Here is a 20,109-nt window from a genome sequence, read left to right on the forward strand (position 1 = left end):
CGCGAACATCTTTTTCTCTTTCACCAACATGATGGAAGCGCTTTAGAGCATTTGTATTCACCCCCTTTTTTCGACGTTTTGGGCTTGGAGAGTCCTTGAACCCCTTTTTCTTTAGATAGAACACCCCTACATTCTAGCATATACCCATTGCATAGGCTTTATGGAGATGAAGACATGTTTCAGCTTTAGGCTGATAGACTGAATATATATACCAAATGAAGTAAAAATAAAAATAATTAAAATGGACAGACGTATGGGGGTACCTATGTGATTAGGCAAGAGACATAGATAGTGTCACAACAGACTGGTTATGCAGGTCACGTCAAAATGTGAGACATTGATGATTTTAAAGTTATTTTCCATTTTTATCCTCCGATTATCTAGATAAAGGTATTCGTGCAAAAACAAAAGCAAATAAAAGTCCAAACTAGCGTATACCAAGATGATCAAAGGCTATCTACTAGAACTCCGTCAAAAGTGTGGATATCATATCATAGCATACCATATCGTTCCCGTTCCTTTTCGTTCCCGTGCTCATAAGTTTCCTACCCTATCCTTACTCAATGTCGATCTTGTGGATCTCAGTCCACTCCTTCTCGGCCTTGGGAACAGTGATGATCAAAACACCATCCTCCATCTTAGCCGTGATGCCCAGACCGTCAACCTCGTCGCGCTCATCAGCTCCAGCAGGAGGAAGCGTCACACTGCGCTCGAACATGCCGACCTTGCGCTCACCAGAGGCGAGGGAGTTGAGGAAGGCCTCGTCGCCGGGACGGTGGACGACACCAGCGATCTTGAGAAGCTTGCGGGCGGCGTCCCAGTTGACACCGATGTCCTCCTTCTTTGCGCCTGGAAGGGCAACGTGGATGACGTACGACTTCTCGGTGTTGAAGACGTCAATGGGTGGGCTGAAGGAGGAGTCTGAGGATTCGTTGGTGGTGGTGGGGTTTTGGTTCTGAGACTCCTGGAATTGGTCGCGCATGTTGCGGAAGAAAGGGTGGCTGGCCCAGCCGCGGAACATAGAAGAGAAGTCAAAAGGAGCGGCGTAGGGAGGAGGAGGAGGGTGAGGACCGTGGTGAGGGCCATGGTGAGGTCCATGATGAGGGAAAGGTCCACGACCTCGTCCTCCACGACCACATCGGGGACCTCCGCGGCCACGGCCACGACCTCGTCCAGGCCACTCAGGACCAGCACCGCACTGGTTCTCCTCAGGAGCAACTTCTTCAGGGTCAGAGACGTTCAGAGTCTCTTCAGAAGGGCGGCTTTCGCTTTTGGTAGTTGTGTCCTGGGTCTCGGTTTGCTGCTGGCGAGTGCGAGGCTCGGGAGCGTTCTCGCCGGCGAACCAAGGACCCCAGACGAAGCCATCGGCCTCAGGAGGTGGGGGAGGACCTGGGGGTCCATGAGGACGGCCGTGGTTAGGACCGGGAGCGCCAACTCCTGGACCTCCAAAAGGGAAACCGGCCATGAAAGAAGGGAAAGGAGTGTCGGATTGGTGGTCAACGCCACGGCCGGTTGCCTGGTTGGGATCGAAGTTCTGGACAAAGTCCCAGAAGTTCATGTTGTTGTATGGGTTCTGGTGTGGACTCATGATAAAAGTATTCAGTAGGTAGAGTTAGAGTGTTTGTGTAAGTGAGTGAAGCTGGTGGTAAATATCGTATCATGGAGACAGAGACAGCATGCGATTTATATAAAAAATTCTCCATATTAACTAGATGGGGCATCTCGTCCGCTAGAGGCGAGATCTAGACACATGCGTAACCCGCATCGTAACCTTGACTAGGCAAAAAGAAGGCACGTATTCAGAAACAATCAATCGGACCATTTAGACATGCGGAGAAATTGAAGAGGCATCCTCTATTCGGGACATGATCTCGCCGCGCGTCTGGTCACTTTCGCCTCCAAAACAATAGAGCAAGTTCCCGAGTCTGGGGTTGAAAAGGGTATAAGCGGCCCCGAAGATCCAATGACATGTCCGGGGGCGAATAAATTGGACCACACTCTAGATTCAGAACCGTCTGTTGATTCGGTGCCGAGTCTGTTTGTGACCTTTTTCGCACTCTTCTAATGTGCGAGGGTGCTTCTGTTTCGGACAGCAGCAAATAATAATCTGTCCGACCTGGAAGAGAATGGCAGCTAAAAGAATCCATTAGCATGTTTTAGTTGGGAAAAGAAAAAAGCTAAGGATCAGGCGCCTAAAATGCTGACTCACTTATTGTTAGTCTGCTTGGGTCGCCACATCAGATTAGATCGATCAGTCTCAGTCAACAACAGCCGCGTAGGCGACACATACTGTAATGTCGTTGTTATAATTTAATTCGTCATATCGTAGTTGATCTTCTGCCATTAACTTCAGGCTCCAAGACGCGACTCTATCTTACGTCTTCATATCTCAGCCTTAGCTTGTGATTGACGGTCTCCCGATTTCAGTCTGCCCACTTACCACTTACACGGCTGGTCTACGTCACCCCATCACTTGTCACTCAGTATATGCGGCAAATAACTCGAATAATATATTTCTGACTCTTGAAGTCTTTAACCACCTTCATCTATTTATTTGGATAAATGATAGAAATCACATCACTCAAGCAGCCACTTCAGACCTTCGACAGCATCCCTCTCACGCTTCTGCGAAATCTCAAGTTCGGGAAACATAGCCCAGAACGCATGGGGTAGACCAGGGTAAATATCCATCTTGGTAGGGACTCCTGCATCTCTGTAGACCTGCTCAAGTACAATGCTGCAGTCTCGAACGGGGTCCAAACCACAAGCTTGGAAGTAAGTCTTGGGCAGTCCCGTGTGGCTGGGAAATGCAACCGGAGATGCCAAAGGGCTCTTCATGTCGGGTTTGTACTTGGCTTTAAATTTTGGTTAGTGTGATTCTGTACAGCATGAGCGAAACGACTCACAGTGGACAAACTTCATCGACTCTGCGCTGAAAACAGGAGCCTTGGCACACTGCTCCATACTGATGAAGTGATTCTTGTATTTCTCAGGGACTGTCTGATCATTTACACCAGAAGTGATTGGGGCATAGACGCCCGTGAGATGAGGTTCGTTCTTAGCATCGTGGTATAAGTTCGAAACAGCCAGGGAAATATCTGCCCCTGAACTGGTACCTCCAATGATGAAGCCCTTAGAAGGATTGATACCAAGCTTCTCTACGTTCTGAGAGGCCTACTTTGCTTTAGTATATCATCGTCTTCATCTCGGGAACGAAACCCTAATTATGTACTTACCCAAACAGTTGCATCAAAAGCATCATTGATAGCCTGAGGAAAGACATGCTCAGGTGCATGCCTGTAGTCGACATTAACAGCAATACCTCCAAGCTTTGTGAACTCTGCACAAAGGCCAGCCTCAGTTTCGAAATCACCCGTGACGAAGCCACCGCCGTGAAAGACGACCAGTCCAGGGCGTCCATCAAAGGGAGTATCACCCTTTGGAGTGTACGATCGTGCATTGACTTCAAAGCCATCTCGAAGAGGAATCTTGAAGTCTTGCATCTGATAGAGGAGAGTCTCGGGGTCAGGCTTGGGCTGGGACTGTCTGAGCTGTGCCATCATCTCTCTGAAGGCCTCGAGCTCGGTATTCATGTCCCACCCATTGAGCATTGGGTTATGAGCCCTGACGATCTGGTTCTTGTTAATAACGCGAGTGTTAAGACCAGATGGTGACTCACTGGCTCGAATTCAGGGTGCACATCTGCAAGAGCCCGGATTTCATCGACGGTGAGCATGATGAAGTTGCAGTTTCAAGTTACTTGAACAATGAGTGATGATGGTCTTGAAAGGATTGGTATGATGAAAATGCAAGTTGAGAGAATAAGGAACCGTCTTTATACTCTTAGTCAATGGAACATATGTTGAGCCAAATGATAGTCACCGTTCCCAGAAGCCCGGTTTACTCCTGTGCCCTGACAGTCCCCTCAATCGATTATTGGCTCTCCAAATACGAAAGGATCAGTCTAGGAATTCATATGGCGACTGTTGAGGTGAGGTCTAAGTTAGGTTAGAAAATGATTGGATGTGATTACATCTTGAACTTTGACACCGCAGAAACATCACCAAGCGGGTGAGAATATGGCCTTGTCGCCGGCATAGATCCGTAAAAGCCGTTCACCAACAGTGGGACCCTTCACTAATTATCACCGGGAGACGCCGGCTGCATGTATACCACAGGGACCATTATCCCAAAGAGGTAATAAGAGGATGTTGGGAATGTTTAAAATGGCAATGTTAACCAACAAACTCAACATTCTTATTGTTGTCTTTTGAGTTGGGTATCTCATAGAGACCGTATACCTACCTACCTGGCTCTTTCCTTTAAAGTCAATTCTCCAAGTTGAGAATGACGTCAAAATTCAATGCGCGAAGTCATCGCGACGCCACGTGAGAAGTAAACAATGATTGGTCAGCTTCATTAACGCAGCTTAGAAATTGAAGAACGGCCTGGGCCTGCCCTGCAGTGAGTGATGTATTTGCGGCCCGTAGATTCGGTAGCTCCAACGTCAACTTAGCCGGTGATTCTTTTTCTTACCAAAATCGTTAATTCGCAACCCCCCGAATTATTATCTTACAGACACAATGGACGCTGCTCAAACAACAATCTGTATGCCTCACTCTGATGTTGATCCTCTTCAATCATTGCTAACAGTCTAAAGCCTCGCCCGTGAGCGCCGCCGCAAACGTTGCGTCTTCCTCCACAACGGCCACCAACAAGCCAAAGGTGAGCCTTACCTACCAATTCTCCCAATTGCGTTACTAACACTCTTTAAAGCCCTGTTGCGTGTGCAAGGACGAAAAGGCCAAGCGTGATGAGTGCATGCTCTTCTCCAACGCAAAGGACCCCGCCGCCGACTGCAAGTCCATGATCGACCAGTACCGTTCTTGTATGTCTGGCTTTGGGTTCCAGGTTTGAAGGGGAAAACGACGACTGCAGACGATGAAACGATTCTTTTGGTCATAGACTACGGGCCGTGTACACTATTATACGATACAATGTAGAATTACGGGCAATCCATCCATTTTCCTCTCTGGACAACTTTTGCTGCTGTCGCTGACAGCAGTGGCGTGATATTTTGAGTGTACGTAGAGTTGCGCATGCGGGGGAAAACGTTACTCGCAGTTCATACTGCATCCTGGGATCTGTAGTTCGGAATTGACAGTTTCTGTGGCTCAAAAATGGCTCCGTCGAACATGCCTTGGCTCTCCGATGCTGCCGACTTGCAGATGCTGACTCTGAAATGACAATATGATAGCCCCGCCGTATCTTTCAGTTATTTTGTTTCTTGACATCATCTATCCTGCCCTTGATGCCTATTCTCATCATCTCTTCAAGCGCCTCGGTGGTAGCAGTGACTTGATTGATGAGTGTCTCCATCTGCTGTTCGATCTCTCTCCTGCGCTCGGCGGCCTCGACGAGCTTGGTAACAGCAGAAGCAACGACTTCCTTCCTAGTAAAAGTAAGCTTCAGATAGAACCACAAACGGCAAGCGAAGAGGGGAAACGCACTCTGTAGACCGTCGGTTTTGTTGGAAAGCCATAACACGAGAGCGCAGGTCTGCCATTTCCACAGCTGTCTCTTTAACGACCTCGTTCATGCTTTCGCTCCGTTCATTTTTCAGCTGGAAGGGAAGCCGTTAACTAGAGGCAAAGATTAGAATTGTCCAGTCTCACCTTTTCCAACCGCTGCTGTGCTTGCATAGTAATTGCGCCGGGATCGCTATCTTCTCCTCCAGAACCATTGCCTGAATTTCGGTGTGGCATGATCGATAAATTGGAATGAAATTAAATGAACGAATGAATATTTTGAATATTCTGCTGTGAACTGTCGCTAGAATCTTGCGGTGTTGTGTTGAAGGAGTGGTTTGTTCGAGGTAGACAACGCATACTTGGAGGGAAGGAAGGAGCGGCCTCCTCCCCTTACACCAAATGCTCAAATTCTGGATGGCCTGCCTGCCCGACCATTTATGAATGCACAAATCACCAGTCGCAAAAGGATTTTATCATCACATGTGTCAATTATGGGCGTTATAACCCAGTCTATACAGTTCAATACTTTTAGCAGATTCATAACCCATTTTGATATTTTCATACAACTCAAGGCAGATCCTGCTGAGGGGATATCTCACTCTATCGGGTCAAAGCAATGTCGTCTATCCTCAGAATCATCTTGACAGTCTCAGCCGCCAGCTCGATTGCGCTTGTGCTCACGAGGAGAGGCTGCAACACATTCTCCTTGGAAATGTTGGTGTTGACACCTCCCGACTTGATACTGACTCCAGCGTTCTTCTCGCCCATCTCGTGACGGTGTCGAAGTTCTGTAACAACCTTGATACTGTTCAAACCGGCGTTCTCAGCCAGCGTGGTGGGGATAACCTCAAGAGCATCAGCGAAAGCCTTCCAGCAAATGGCCTCAGTGCCTGTCAAGCTGCGCGCCTGCTTGGACAGCTGTGCGGCAATCTCAATCTCAGGGGCACCACCACCAGCGATAAGAGCCTTCTTCTTAACCAGACATCGCACAACGCAAAGGGCATCGTGCAGACTTCGTTCGGCCTCCTCCAAGATCAGAGAGTTGGCACCTCGAACAACAACGGAAACGGTCTTGCCAACAGACTTGGTACCGGTAACCTTGACCATGCGCGATCCTGAAGACTGAACCTCCTCAACCAGATCAGCATATCCCAGCTTGTCCTCGGTGAATGAGTCGATATCGGCAATGGGCTTGCAGCCAGTAGACTTGCAGATAAACTCGACCTCGTCACGCTCGATATCCTTGACTGCAAGGATGCCGAGCTTGGCCAAAAAGTGTAGCGATAGATCGTTAACGGCATCTCGTAGAATGGACTTCTGGATAAATAGAACGTTGCACTTGGCCTTCTTAATCTTCTTGGCCATGTTGAGAAGGTATAGTCGTTCCTCCTTAACGATCTTGTCCATCTGTCGGTAGTCGTTGACCTGAATAGTGTTCTCCATCTGTGGACTGTTAGTGAAAGATCGTGAGTCTATGTATAGATATGTTACAACATACATCAGGCTTAGGAGGGCTCAATTGGAATTGAATGAGACCAATGCGAGCCTTCTCCATGCGGGCAGGACCACCAGCGTTCTTGAGGACAGGCTGAGTAAGAACCAGACCATCAACAAGCTCACTGTCCTCGATCGTTCCACCAACTCGCTTGACAATTCGAATGTTCTTAAGATCGACGTTGTCGGCGGTCTTGAGGTCGATAGTCTTGGTGACAGAGTTCACCGCCATAGGTCCCAGCAGGTTCGAATATTGTGACACGATCTTGGATGACAGAGATGTGTTGGCGGCTTGGAGAAGCGAGGAGGTATCGCTAAGAGTAATCGGCAGTGACATATCGTGGAGGACCTCGACGGCGGCGGCGGCAGCTCGTTGGAAAGACTCCGAGATAACGGAAGGGTGAATACCCTTAGAGAGAAGTCGGTCAGCAGCACCGAGCAGACTACCGCAAATGACGACAACGGAGGTTGTTCCGTCACCAGCCTCGACATCCTGAGCACCGGAAAGGTTGACAAGCATCTTCGCTGTAGGGTGCATGACCGACATGCTCTTGAGCATAGTGTTTCCATCGTTGGTGATGATAGTCTCGCCCTTTCCACCTCGAATCATCTTGTCCATTCCTCGAGGACCGAGGGAAGTTCTGATAGCATCGGCGACGGCTATATAATCGTTAGCCTAGTTGAAGGTTGTGGTTGGATCGAAAGCGCCATACCTCGAGCGGCGACGATGTTGGAAGAGCGAACCGCCATGGGCTTCTCCTTATCCTATCCATATAGTTAGCGGGGTGAAGCTCACAAGCTTTATATAAGCTGTCCGTACCCGGAAAGTAGCATTGCTAGAGCCACCCGCTGCAGGGGCTGAAGCTGTAGCCGGTGCAGACATTTTTTGAGAATGAATTAGCGGTCGCTGGTATCCTCAAAGTAAAGAAGTGATGTTGATGGCGGGGCTTTGAAGGAAACACGGCTGGACTTCTTTGGAGATGTCCCACCTCCCCTAGGCTGCCCTACTCCGCCATAGAAATGTCAACCTAGAAATTTTGGATCGGGGGTACAGATCATCCAGCTCCGAGGGGTTCCTTGAGCTAGCCCCTCATGGGTCTAGTGCACTTCTCGAGCAACCAGCAGCCACTACCTATTGCGTGGGTCCGTGCTCCAAGCTCGCTCAAGGCAACTCACAGATTACGGAAGGCCTTCGGTGACACCTCCAACCCCAAACAACCACGGCTCCAGCAACGACAATTCGACTCTCGTTCTCCAACATAGATATCCCATCAACTCAACGCCTAAAGAGGAGCGAATTCACACTACACGACTTTATTACACTACTGGAGACTTGCGGATTTCATCATGGTTAGTTGACGTGTATCCATGGAAGCTCGATTATGTACCGTTCTAACAGCCTACTTTAGCCTTCCGCAACCGGCTCGAACTGGGAGAAGTACCAGAAGAACTATGCCGACGATGAGATAGAAGAGAAGAAGATCACACCTCTAACAGACGAGTATGGACCGCATTCTCTACGATAACAATGCGACGGTCAGCTAACCCACTGCCAGGGATATCCAGGTCCTCAAGACCTACGGTGCCGCGCCTTATGGAACATCTATCAAGAAGCTCGAAAAGCAAATCAAGGAGAAGCAACAAAGTGTCGACGAGAAGATTGGTGTCAAGGTTGGACTCATCATGCGCCAAACAGCATCTCATACTAACCGCCGCAGGAATCCGACACAGGACTTGCGCCACCTCATCTATGGGATGTCGCTGCTGACCGTCAACGAATGTCTGAAGAGCAGCCATTTCAGGTAGCACGATGCACGAAGATTATCGCAGACGAGAAGGGCGACGAATCCAAAAGCAAGTACGTGATCAACGTCAAACAAATTGCCAAGTTTGTTGTCCAGCTTGGAGAACGAGTCAGTCCTACAGATATCGAGGAAGGTATGCGTGTCGGTGTCGACCGCAACAAGTACCAGATCATGCTTCCGCTACCGCCCAAGATCGATGCGAGCGTAACGATGATGACTGTGGAGGAGAAGCCTGACGTCACCTATGGTGATGTTGGTGGTTGCAAGGAGCAGGTCGAGAAGCTGCGAGAAGTCGTTGAGATGCCCCTGCTTTCTCCCGAACGTTTCGTGAACCTGGGTATCGATCCCCCCAAGGGTGCGCTGCTTTACGGCCCTCCCGGAACCGGAAAGACTCTTTGTGCCCGAGCTGTCGCCAACCGAACAGACGCTACCTTCATTCGAGTTATCGGTAGTGAGTTGGTCCAGAAATACGTTGGTGAAGGCGCAAGGATGGTCAGAGAATTGTTCGAGATGGCACGAACTAAGAAGGCTTGCATTATCTTCTTTGATGAAATCGATGCTATTGGTGGTGCTCGATTTGATGACGGTGCTGGTGGAGATAACGAAGTCCAACGTACTATGCTGGAGCTTATTACCCAGCTTGATGGATTCGATGCTCGAGGAAACATCAAGGTTATGTTCGCCACCAACAGACCCTCGACATTGGATCCTGCTCTGATGCGACCTGGACGTATCGACCGAAAGATTGAGTTCTCATTGCCTGATCTTGAGGGCCGTGCCAACATTCTTCGCATTCACGCCAAGTCCATGTCTGTCGAGCGAGATATTCGATGGGAGCTCATCTCTCGTCTCTGCCCCAACGCTACAGGTGCTGAGCTGCGCAGTGTCTGCACTGAGGCCGGCATGTACGCCATTCGTGCGAGAAGAAAGGTTGCTTCAGAGAAGGATTTCCTCAGTGCGGTAGACAAGGTTATCAAGGGCAACCTGAAGTTCAACTCTACGGCAACGTACATGCAGTACAACTAGACATACTTACCATAGCGAGAGGTGTAATTTAATGCGGTGTATGATTAGAGGGCAATTAGATGGCGGAACTTTGGACGTCACAATGAACAAATTGCTTCTGATGAATATCATTTCTACTCAAACGTGAATTATCGCAATGTTGCAAGCCGTAGTGTCCTAATCATTGATATCTACAGAATCTATCTAACGCTAAAACAAATATTCCCAGTTGCAGTTCAGATGCTTTAAAAACAAGGCCATCGAGGCCCTTTGCTCCAAACACCATTCATTACCCACCCAACAGCGCAACAAGCTGTACCAATAATTCCTTTGCATCCATGCCCTCCCAGCCAAAATTGCTGTCATAGTCTTGAGTCTTCTTAAGGCAGTGTAAATAAATGCACCCAGCGAATGCCCGATAAACCATCATTATTCGTAAACAAACGCCATGCATGCCGTACCCCGTTCTAAATCATGAGCCCTCCATTTTAGAAAAGCAACCCAGGCACGTAACCTCGCCTTCTGTACCTCGTTCGATACAGCAACGACTGCATACTACAGCCTGATGCCCAACAGCGTTCCATCCTTGGTTCGTTTGCTGTCTTTCCTTCATGTTGGTATTGTGTTGTTGTTCGTCGTCCACATCATGCATGTGGAACGATCTTGAAAGTGCTTCTTGCTCCGAGACTCCAGAGTCTCCATCCATGTTCCATCCATGACATTCGCGGATGCATACGAAGCAAGTACGCTCCCCACAGCCTTGGCAGTCGGCAAAAGAGTCGAGATGTGTTTTTTTGGTTGGTTTGCGGTGGCAGATGTGGCAGGCAGCAAGAATGGTCTTGGTAGCAGGCTGGAACTGAAGCGCCTTGATCTGCGATAGACGCCGGCCTCGGGTGTTCGTGTTCGAGTCGTCTGTATCAATATCGTCGCTGGTGGTGCGGATTCGCTTGGACACTGGAAGGACCTTTCGAAATGCGAATTCCGGCTTCTGTTTGACAACATAAATGTCCCTGGAGCCTTCTGGGTGGTATGTTGGAAATGCAAGTCGATCATCGTCGTCGCTGTATCTTCGTTTGCGTCCTGAATGGACGTCTTCTCCAACAAAAGGCATCGTGAGGTGGTTTTTTGCCAGTGCTGCTTATTGGGCACGCACGGCGTGGCAAAGTAAATTTGTGGTAAGGGAAGAAGAAGGTCCAGCAATGAAGGTATGTATATACCGGTAAAGATTTCTTGTACTGTAAGAAAGGAAGATTTAGGTGGTAAGCAAGGTTGAGAAGTAAGGAGGTGAGAGGAGCAAGTTAAGAGCTGAGCAGGATTGAAGGAGAGTGGTTGAGAGGAGCGACGGTAACTGGTCACTAAGGAAGGCACCTGCTGCTGCAACATCGAGAAAAGTGGCTCCTGCTTCGGGTGTGGACGTTGACATTGTGGCGCTAGCCGAGTAGTAGCCAATGACAGTGGAGGAGGCCTGGTGCAACCTGGATGATAGTGGTGTGAACCTCTTAAGACCCAGCAATTCACAGCGGATTATTGGTACAGTATGAAGTCGTAAAGATTGATTCAGCATTAATGTAATTGAATATAGCTGGAGTTGTTTGCATGGGAAACAGTTCTAACTCTTGGAAAAAGTCAATTCTCAAGCCACTATAGCTTCACGTAAGAGTCAAAATGTCATCGTGGTATCCGATGCCTACATCACATGGCCAATGGGTGGAGGCGGGGTTTTATGAATCCAAGAATCTATTGAATAGCCTAGGACAGCATCCATGCTACTATTTACAAGCCATGGACAGCCGCCGTCACCCTGCACACATATCACATCACTTTAACAACCACTTGCTCAATCTTTTTCTTGGTATGAGCCGTCTGAACGGTCACTAAATCTCCTCGGATCAAAATCGAATCGTAAAAATAAAGATCCCTTAAACAATTCTTTGCTCCAATATCATGCAAGTCTACTCGTGAGACTCGGGCGATTCAAATTTGGTATTATATAGTGAGAAATCATTATGTCCATCCAGTATATGGAGCTTCACATATTGCTACCAGTCACCCATGCAAGACCCCAATCGTAGTACTGTCGAATAAGGTATTGAAAACGATTCATCTGATTTACACTCTAACATCCACCTCCAAACTTCATTCCCTTCCACGACCAGACTTCTTTTCTACCCGCCACCGCCGACAAAGGAGCTGCTCTAGGGGGCGACTAGTATACAAATGAGATTTTGAGATCTTGCCCGTTTAGCGGCGGACCTTGACCTCCTTAGGAGGGTCGTAGGCGATCTTTCGGGACTTGAGCCAGGCCCACTTGTATCGCTTAACCCAGACACTGACAGCCCACAGAGAGGCAGAGACAACCAGAACCTTCATACCCATGCGCTTTCGGTCGTCCATCTCAGGCTCAGCAGCCCAGTTGAGGAACTCGACAACATCCTTGGCCATCTGAGAGGTGGTGGCGGGGGTTCCATCCTCGTACTCGACGAGACCTTCGTAGAGGACACGAGCCATGGCGATACCGGTACCGGGGAAGTAAGGATTGAAGTTCATGCCAGGGGCAACCTGAGTACCAGCAGGGGGCTCCTCGGGGTAGCCAGTAAGCAAGCTGAAGATGTAATCACAGCCACCGTGACGGGCCTTGATGATGAGAGACAGATCCGGGGGAAGAGCACCGTTGTTGGCGAATCGGGCAGCCTCCTCGTTCTTGTAAGGGGGAAGCATGTAGTCGGCCAGCTTTCCGGGACGCATCTGGATCTCGCCCTGCTCATCGGGCTCACCGGGGTACTCGTTCTCCTCGGCAAGGGCCTTGGCCTCGTCAACGGTCAAGATGGAACCGACGAGAGTTCGGTAGGGGATTCGGCTAAGGGAGTGGCAGGATTGGCAGACCTCCTGGTAGACCTGGAAACCACGGCGGAGACTGTTAAGGGTGTCAGTAATTCGATATGGCGTATTCAACGGAATCGGTGGCATCTTACGCCTGGTGGTCGAAGGTCTTGAACCACTGGTTGTGAACCCAAGGGTACTTGGTAGGGTGAAGACTATATTGATACTGTTAGTGACTGTTGATGCAATAGCCGTGCGAATCATCGATGGGCTGAATTTATGCCTCATCACCGGAATGGTGACAACATCGAACTTCAAAAATCGATAGCCGGGGACAGAACGTACCCCTCCTCAGCGGGAGTCATGGCAAAGGCCACAGGTCCATAGAGATGGTAGTACCAGGCCATGGAGCCGAGGGCGAGAGTAGTCGAGGCGGCGGCGGCCAAGTTCAGTCGAGTGGCAGTGGCATCACCGGCGGCGTTGGAGCTCGAGGAAGCGGCACGCTGGAAAGAAAAGACCGTCAGCAATCTTGTACATGCAATTGAGGCGCATTGTGATGCGATTGGCGTGGTTGTGGCGTGTCGAGGTTCGTGATGATGATATCTCGGCAAACGGGAAGCTCGTTGGCAGAGGTGATAGAATCGTGCCATACCTTGGCGACATTGGAAGGGCCGTTGCGGAGGCCATTGAAGGTGCGCGTCGAGCGCAAACACGACCTAGCAAACATTATGGGCGAGCTAGACCGTCACTGCTGCGATCGAATGTGAGGCGGCGAGATGGGGAGGTCGTTCTCGGAGTCGGAGGACAAAAGGGCTCAAGCAGAGATCATTAGCAGCATCAGACAAAATCCTATCGAGCGTTCCAATAAGCCGACGCTGATTGGATGCGGGTCGGATCTAGGTCACGTGCTCGACCGCTCTCGCCTTGCTCGGCTGAACGGGCAGGTGACCTCCGCCGTGAGCCTTCCAAATTTTTCCGATCTCCGGGATAAAGTCGGGTTCGACACTCTGTAAGACCCAGCAGCCAGCACTCCAGTAGTACTAGGGGCTTGTCCCAGCTGGATCCAGCTGCCTGAACTCGCTCGGCTGCCCATAGCGATGGGGAATTGCAAAAACAAATCAGGGACCATGTTCAAGCCTAATTGGGTTATTCACCTACTGCCTGATTCTGCCTACCTGCTTCTTGCCCCACCCCCACCTTGGACTGAATTCAGACTCACACCAAACTTCGACACTCTTTTGACTTAAACTACGACTTTTCCTTTGGGTTTGGAAATCAATACAGCTTTTTTCTTTCCTTCATAGCGATCCGCTCCTTGCTCTCTCTTTATTATAGAATGGCTTCTTCAAACAAGGTGTTTTCCCTCGAGGGAAAGGGCCTCAAGCTCGACACTGCTGAGGATATCGAGGCTCACATTGCCCCTCTTCGATCTCAAGATGTCGAGGAGGTTCGCATTCTGGGCAACACTCTAGGTGTTGGCGCTTGCCAGCGCCTTGGTGAGGTCCTTGCGACCAAGAAGAACCTCCGAGTATGTTGATATCTTCCTGTTCTATGTCTTACGTCTGCTAATGCATTTTACTACAGGTCGCCAACTTCGCCGACATCTTCACCGGTCGACTCCTGAGCGAGATTCCCGACGCCATCTCCTCTCTCCTGACCTCTGTCCTCAACCTCCCCAAACTCAACACTGTCAACCTTAACGACAATGCTTTCGGCTTGAACGTTCAAGCGCCTCTCGTGGCTTTCCTCTCCGCCCACGTCCCTCTTCAGCACCTCTACCTGAACAACAACGGCATGGGTCCTCATGCTGGTATCCTCATCGCCGACGCTCTCTCGGAGCTTCACGGCAAGAAGGAGGCCGCTCGAAAGGAAGGAAAGGAGGTTCCCGATCTTGAGACTGTTATTTGCGGTCGCAACCGATTGGAGAACGGAAGTATGACCGCCTGGGCCAAGGCTTACAAGCTCCACAACAAGATCAAGACCGTAAAGATGGTTCAAAACGGCATCCGACAGGAGGGTGTCTCTCACCTTCTGACCGAGGGTCTCAGCCACGCTTCTGAGCTCAAGGTTCTCGACTTGCAGGACAACACTTTCACTGTTACCGGCGCCAGGGCTTTGTCCAAGGTCGTTTCAAACTGGGCTACCATTCAAGAGCTTGGTGTCGGTGACTCTCTTCTGGGTTCCAAGGGTGGTGTTCTCGTTGCCAACGCTCTGGCTAAGGGAAATAACAACAAGCTCGAGATACTGCGACTACAGTACAACGAAATCCCTGCCAAGGGCATCAAGGCCTTCGCCACTGCTGCCAAGGACGGTCTACCCGCCCTGAAGCGCATCGAGATCAACGGCAATATCCTCACCGAGGATGACGAGTCTATCACAGTCCTCCAGGAGCTTCTCGAAGAGCGCAAGGAGAAGTTTGGTGGCGACATCGTCAACGAAGACGAGTGGGGTGTCGACGAGCTCGATGAGCTTGAGGAGCCCGACAGCGATGCTGAGGAAGAGGAGGAAGAGGAGGAAGACGTCGAGCCTAAGGAGCGTGCCGAGAAGCTGATCAAGGAGGCCGAGGAGGCTCAGGAGGAGCCTGTCATCCCCGTCAAGGACAAGGAGGTGGATGAGTTGGCAAAGAAGCTCGAGAAGACTGAGATTTAGACATGGATATACTGAACTGCACGATGATGAAAATTCACTTCATAAGGCTTAAATGGAATTTGATACCCCCTTTACAACATGGATGATTTGCTCGAGCCGGACACAAAATGAAGTAGACAACAGGCATGGGGAACAGCGAACAGCGAACAGCGAACAAGAATCGGCAATCGGAGGAAGTTGAGGATTATATATGAACATATAGATAGGAAACACACCAAGGTCAGGTCGAGTGACATCCATACAGCATACTTTGAATAACAGCACTCTTGGACAAGTATCAAGGGGTCGTCAGCCTCTGATAAACAGGACGGCCTCAGGGTGTCATAAGAATTGGCCCCAAGGGCACAAGAGATGAAATAATTTGATCTTATGCCAGCTTAGGCTATCATTTAGGCTACTTTATTTCTGTAGCCTAAGTCTTAGAGGATATTTCTTTTCAATACCCACCTGGACGGCTCTTATCACGGTTATACGAACTGAAGGAATTCAATAAGGATTGGAAAATGAACAGGTAGCAAGTAGTTTGCAAATTGAAAGCTAAGGCTCCTCCAGCGCCATCCGATTCCTTTCCTTTAAAACTAGTTTCTCATAATTCTCATCCATCCTGATGACCATACAAATAAGCTATAAAATCTCATACAATATCTGGTTACTCATGGCTTCATTCCTATTTCCTTTCCGGTGCGCTCAGTGGCGTGCATAGCTCATTCAACCGCCAAAAAAGAAACCCGATTCGAGGTTCTTTTACTCTCACTGAGTGATCGTCGAATCAAATACAACATTGTTCTGTTTCCCGATGTTGGTGATCATTTACATAACATCCATGGTGTCCATCTCAGGTGCCCGGAACCCCTGACAGGCGCCGTATTGGGACGCCATTTCGAGTAGTTGCTGCTCACGAGCGTAGTCGGGGCCCATGTAGACGGGGTCTGTGGCGTGAGAGTAGAGCCCATAAGTGCTTCTAGGCTGAGAATCACGGGCCTCTCGCTCTCGCTCTCTTCGCATGAGCTCCTCATAGCCGGAAGCCATGTATGGCTCTGTCTCGGGCTCTTGCTGGTTAACCCATCTGCCATCGTTTGATTGAACTTGTGTGCCATCCAGGCTCATGATTTGCTGTTGTTGGTTGATTCTGTCGTAACGGATACGGGCAAGCTGCTCCTCGTTCTCAACAGTAGTGCTGCTCCATGCAAGAGCAGGGATATCGCCACCATTTCCAGGGGGGCAGATGTTCCAGAGCTCGATAAGTCTCTCCTGCTGAGCAGGCTCGGCGACCTTGAAAAGCTGGAGTTGTGAAGGAGTGAGTGTAGCTGGGTTAACACCATGGTATTGCAAGACGGCCTCGACACTTGGCGCTTGAGTCTGAGGTGGCTCTGAAGATCGTCGAGGAATTTCCTGGTGCTGAGCTGCTTGTGTGATATGGGCGGAGTGTGTATAATGGACGGAAGTGTAGATGATAGGCTCAGAATTGTCTGCTTTGGGTTCCTGTTGAGGTACAGGGGCAGGCTCCGGGATCGGGTTGAAGGTCAGGTTGCGAGCCAGGAGAGCAGCAAGCTCATCTTGTGATTGCATGAAGGACATGATTGCTATTTTGTGGTATCTGGAAGTTTGTTAGCATGTTTCGCATGATATCGAGCTAAAAAGGACAGGATAAATACCAAGTTTGGTTGATATCAGAAGGAGTGTCAAGGTAGTATTCAGTTAGAAGCGGCACAGCTGTCGGTTGTTGTAGATGGAATGATTAGAGCACAGAAGCGATGGAATTCAAGTCCGATGATTCCGTGGAGTTTTGTGAATATCAGATCGATGTGACTGACACAATGCTTGTTCGAAGTGGCAATGAATGCGGAGGGGTGCGATGTTGGATACGGAGGTGACTCGGGATCATGCGCAGGCGAGGAAAGGAACTGAAGACGTTCTGGTTCTTTGTTTTTTTATTTGAAAGCTAAGCTAAGCTTTTTGACGGATAGTCAAAGAAAAGTCAAGTCAATGAAGAAGAGACAGGAGGTATATAAAAAAAGAAAGGGACGGGAGTTTGTCTCTTGTTCGTGGCTCAAAGGACCCTTCCCTTGAGTTGGGCCTTGACGGACCAGGCCTGGAGGGGCTTAAGAGCGGTGGACCGTTGGGTCGAGTTGCTTGCAGGGAGTGCACGGGGTGAAATGGTTAACGTTAGTGGGGGAGGTCTGAGACGATCTCTTTGTGAGGCGGATAATGCGATGATTAGTGAAAGACAAGGCGAAATGAGAGATGAAAGGGGTTTCTTTGCGTCAGTTTCGATGAGATCAAGATAATAAGCGGTTTGTAGTTGTTGACGTGAAGAATCAAGAATATCCATCCATGGATTCTTGGGAGTGAATCGTGGGGGGATATTTGATGGAGGGGCAATGATGGATGAGATGGAACGTGGGACAGGCAGGGACAGTGAGGAGTGACAGTGACAGTGACAGTGGGCACCCCTCCCACTACAATCTAGCCGCTAGGTAGCCCACTCTCCAGTGCATTCAGGCACCTTTCCAGGTCATGACGCAGTGAAGACACACGGAACCAACTGACAGAGGCACATGATGGCTCTTATGACAACATCCACTTTCTGCAATACCTCATCTCAACACTTTTTTATATTGGATATGATTCAATGTCTTTGTATATGATCTTCCTCAACATCATATCAGTGAGTCTCTGCCATATCAAGAAACCATCGAAACTAAATCACTCGCCTCATTCACTTCTTCACGCAAAGAAAGGATTCGACTCCAAACAGCTTCATCCAAAACCCTGGTCTTATTGACCTGGTGTGACCCAATAAGCCTGTGCCACACGGCGACCGTCACACACTAATTGCTCTGCTATGCTTTAGTTCAGCACCGACATGGTTTGTCGCATTCCGTTTCCGAATCATCTGCTTTGACGTGGTTCATTTTATGTGAACTGTGCTGTTCTGCCTGTCTCAAGATTTGTTGTCTTGGGCAAATGAAAAGAAACTCTAGTGCCATATGGATATATCAATACTCACATTAGGCCTCAACGAACCTCAAACTCACCGCCAGGTAGACAGCGAAATGTTCGTGTAGTGAGTGAGTGGTTAAAGTGGCTCCTCATCCAAGGGTCGACACTATCAAGATTTGTTACCTGCCTAACAAGAAGCATGCGAACTGAACGGCGTGCTCTAGAATTGGGTCTCGATGCTAACGTTAGGTCCATGTTCATCTCATGTTGGCGGCATTATGACAGTCTAAATTGTCAATGTCAATATTTCATTGAGGTCATGGCATGAATAAATGAGCAGTTTATAGCTAAGCATAACTCCAAGCTGAAACCATCTCCAAACACATGACATGTTGCGTCGGTTCGATACCGAGACTTGAGGCTAAACTCTCCAAGGATGTGCAGTTCTAGACCTTCAATTCCTTTAGCTTTCGCTGCAGGGGAGCTGGCGATCCATTTACCTGGAAGGGTCCACCGGATCCTCCCACGCCACTCCCGTCTTCACAGCCACGTGCCACATTTCTCAAGGCTGTCTCTAGATGTGGCGCATATCTTTACACCTCAGGCACACATACCCCAGCCTTGCAGTGTACCGCCGGGTCAAGTGCAACACGCAGCTCCAGGCTGCCTAGGTGAAGGAAGCTCCAAGCCAACGCCATCGCAAGCATCTCGACAACACAGCTCCCCTCCGTCACCCATTCCCGCCCGATATCCTCTCCACTGTCGGCTTACACTTTATCAACTTAACCAGACAAATCATTCATCATGGTAAGCTAATCAATTACATATCCAAACAAGCATGCTTGTCGTCATCGAGGGATAGCTTCAAGTGCTGACCTAGCTTGTCTCTTTATATAGACGTCGATAGGCACGGGTTACGATCTGCTCAACTCCATCTTCTCCCCTGATGGACGAAACTTCCAGGTCGAATATGCAGTCAAGGCAGTAGAGAGTGGCGGCACTTCTATCGGCATTCGAGCCAAGGACGGTGTCGTTCTAGCTATCGAGAAGGTCGTCTCATCCAAGCTCCTAAAACCGGGTGCCAACAAGCGCATTGCTACAATCGATAGCCACGTCGGTGCTGTACGTCAACTCTCCTCTACAGCTACTATGCTCAGACCGTACTAACCTCGCCAGGTATCTTCTGGTATGGTTCCCGATGGACGTCACTTCGTCGACCGAGCCCGCGACGAGGCCCAGAGCTGGCGACAGAACTTTAAGACCCCCATTCCCACATCCGATCTCGCCAGCCGCATGGGTGGCTACCTCCAAGCTTACACCATGTACGGATCAGTCCGACCATTCGGTATCACCGCTATCTTGGGCGGCTACGACACCCCCGAGGAGTTCCCTGTTGACGGTGAGGTGGGATCAGGACCCAAGGTTGGAGCTGGCGGCAAGGTTGAGGGCAAGCGCGGCGGACCTTTCCTTTACATGATTGAGCCCAGTGGAATGTACTGGGGTTACTACGGAGCTGCCACAGGCAAGGGCCGACAGGCCGCCAAGGCTGAGCTCGAGAAGCTCGACTTGCCCGCTGGCAACATGTCTCTAGAGGACGCTGTGAAGCAGGCCGCACGCATCATCTACATCGCACAGAAGGATAACAAGGACAAGGACTTTGAGCTCGAGATGACCTGGATCAGCGGGCCTGATGGTCCCACCAAGGGACGGCATGTCGAGGTACCAAAGGAGCTGCGGGAAGAGGCTGAGCGATTAGCAAAGGCCGAGGATGAGGACGACGACGACGATGATGATGACGAGGACGCCAAGGACGACGATAAGATGGAGGATTAGAGAGCGATTGTGTCAAGAACAAAAATTAA

At 49.6% G+C, this 20,109-nt stretch overlaps 11 protein-coding genes across 11 annotated transcripts; 4 read left to right on the plus strand and 7 right to left on the minus strand.

The window, feature by feature from the left end:
• Nucleotides 1-556: 556 nt before the first annotated feature.
• Nucleotides 557-1,588, minus strand: FIESC28_02632 (uncharacterized protein; the record flags this gene model as incomplete). The annotated part of the gene is made up of 1 exon (XM_031156781.1): nucleotides 557-1,588. The coding sequence occupies one exon, from the start codon at nucleotides 1,586-1,588 to the stop codon at nucleotides 557-559; it is 1,032 nt and encodes a 343-aa protein (XP_031019173.1).
• A 989-nt stretch (nucleotides 1,589-2,577) lies between these two features.
• FIESC28_02633 (uncharacterized protein) lies at nucleotides 2,578-3,736 on the minus strand (the record flags this gene model as incomplete). Its single annotated transcript, XM_031156782.1, has 4 exons — nucleotides 2,578-2,855; nucleotides 2,907-3,174; nucleotides 3,237-3,632; nucleotides 3,680-3,736. The coding sequence occupies 4 exons, from the start codon at nucleotides 3,734-3,736 to the stop codon at nucleotides 2,578-2,580; spliced, it is 999 nt and encodes a 332-aa protein (XP_031019174.1).
• Nucleotides 3,737-4,583: 847 nt separating this feature from the next.
• Nucleotides 4,584-4,917, plus strand: FIESC28_02634 (uncharacterized protein; the record flags this gene model as incomplete). Its single annotated transcript, XM_031156783.1, has 3 exons — nucleotides 4,584-4,608; nucleotides 4,661-4,725; nucleotides 4,777-4,917. The coding sequence occupies 3 exons, from the start codon at nucleotides 4,584-4,586 to the stop codon at nucleotides 4,915-4,917; spliced, it is 231 nt and encodes a 76-aa protein (XP_031019175.1).
• A 354-nt stretch (nucleotides 4,918-5,271) lies between these two features.
• FIESC28_02635 (uncharacterized protein) lies at nucleotides 5,272-5,765 on the minus strand (the record flags this gene model as incomplete). Its single annotated transcript, XM_031156784.1, has 3 exons — nucleotides 5,272-5,452; nucleotides 5,511-5,623; nucleotides 5,676-5,765. 3 exons carry the CDS (start codon nucleotides 5,763-5,765, stop codon nucleotides 5,272-5,274), a joined length of 384 nt encoding a protein of 127 aa, XP_031019176.1.
• A 366-nt stretch (nucleotides 5,766-6,131) lies between these two features.
• On the minus strand, nucleotides 6,132-7,908 carry FIESC28_02636 (uncharacterized protein; the record flags this gene model as incomplete). Its single annotated transcript, XM_031156785.1, has 4 exons — nucleotides 6,132-6,974; nucleotides 7,030-7,685; nucleotides 7,739-7,790; nucleotides 7,846-7,908. 4 exons carry the CDS (start codon nucleotides 7,906-7,908, stop codon nucleotides 6,132-6,134), a joined length of 1,614 nt encoding a protein of 537 aa, XP_031019177.1.
• Nucleotides 7,909-8,372: 464 nt separating this feature from the next.
• Nucleotides 8,373-9,856, plus strand: FIESC28_02637 (uncharacterized protein; the record flags this gene model as incomplete). The annotated part of the gene is made up of 4 exons (XM_031156786.1): nucleotides 8,373-8,375; nucleotides 8,435-8,526; nucleotides 8,582-8,696; nucleotides 8,744-9,856. 4 exons carry the CDS (start codon nucleotides 8,373-8,375, stop codon nucleotides 9,854-9,856), a joined length of 1,323 nt encoding a protein of 440 aa, XP_031019178.1.
• A 451-nt stretch (nucleotides 9,857-10,307) lies between these two features.
• Nucleotides 10,308-10,946, minus strand: FIESC28_02638 (uncharacterized protein; the record flags this gene model as incomplete). Its single annotated transcript, XM_031156787.1, has 1 exon — nucleotides 10,308-10,946. One exon carries the CDS (start codon nucleotides 10,944-10,946, stop codon nucleotides 10,308-10,310), a length of 639 nt encoding a protein of 212 aa, XP_031019179.1.
• A 1,130-nt stretch (nucleotides 10,947-12,076) lies between these two features.
• On the minus strand, nucleotides 12,077-13,382 carry FIESC28_02639 (uncharacterized protein; the record flags this gene model as incomplete). The annotated part of the gene is made up of 4 exons (XM_031156788.1): nucleotides 12,077-12,749; nucleotides 12,808-12,870; nucleotides 13,001-13,158; nucleotides 13,308-13,382. 4 exons carry the CDS (start codon nucleotides 13,380-13,382, stop codon nucleotides 12,077-12,079), a joined length of 969 nt encoding a protein of 322 aa, XP_031019180.1.
• A 609-nt stretch (nucleotides 13,383-13,991) lies between these two features.
• Nucleotides 13,992-15,304, plus strand: FIESC28_02640 (uncharacterized protein; the record flags this gene model as incomplete). Its single annotated transcript, XM_031156789.1, has 2 exons — nucleotides 13,992-14,183; nucleotides 14,240-15,304. The coding sequence occupies 2 exons, from the start codon at nucleotides 13,992-13,994 to the stop codon at nucleotides 15,302-15,304; spliced, it is 1,257 nt and encodes a 418-aa protein (XP_031019181.1).
• Nucleotides 15,305-16,114: 810 nt separating this feature from the next.
• On the minus strand, nucleotides 16,115-16,882 carry FIESC28_02641 (uncharacterized protein; the record flags this gene model as incomplete). Its single annotated transcript, XM_031156790.1, has 1 exon — nucleotides 16,115-16,882. One exon carries the CDS (start codon nucleotides 16,880-16,882, stop codon nucleotides 16,115-16,117), a length of 768 nt encoding a protein of 255 aa, XP_031019182.1.
• A 2,169-nt stretch (nucleotides 16,883-19,051) lies between these two features.
• FIESC28_02642 (uncharacterized protein) lies at nucleotides 19,052-20,080 on the plus strand (the record flags this gene model as incomplete). Its single annotated transcript, XM_031156791.1, has 3 exons — nucleotides 19,052-19,054; nucleotides 19,145-19,369; nucleotides 19,424-20,080. The coding sequence occupies 3 exons, from the start codon at nucleotides 19,052-19,054 to the stop codon at nucleotides 20,078-20,080; spliced, it is 885 nt and encodes a 294-aa protein (XP_031019183.1).
• Nucleotides 20,081-20,109: the final 29 nt, after the last annotated feature.

This window comes from Fusarium coffeatum (assembly GCF_003316985.1).
Source record: "Fusarium coffeatum strain FIESC_28 chromosome Unknown BRIP53273_contig_56, whole genome shotgun sequence".
NCBI lineage: Eukaryota > Fungi > Ascomycota > Sordariomycetes > Hypocreales > Nectriaceae > Fusarium > Fusarium coffeatum.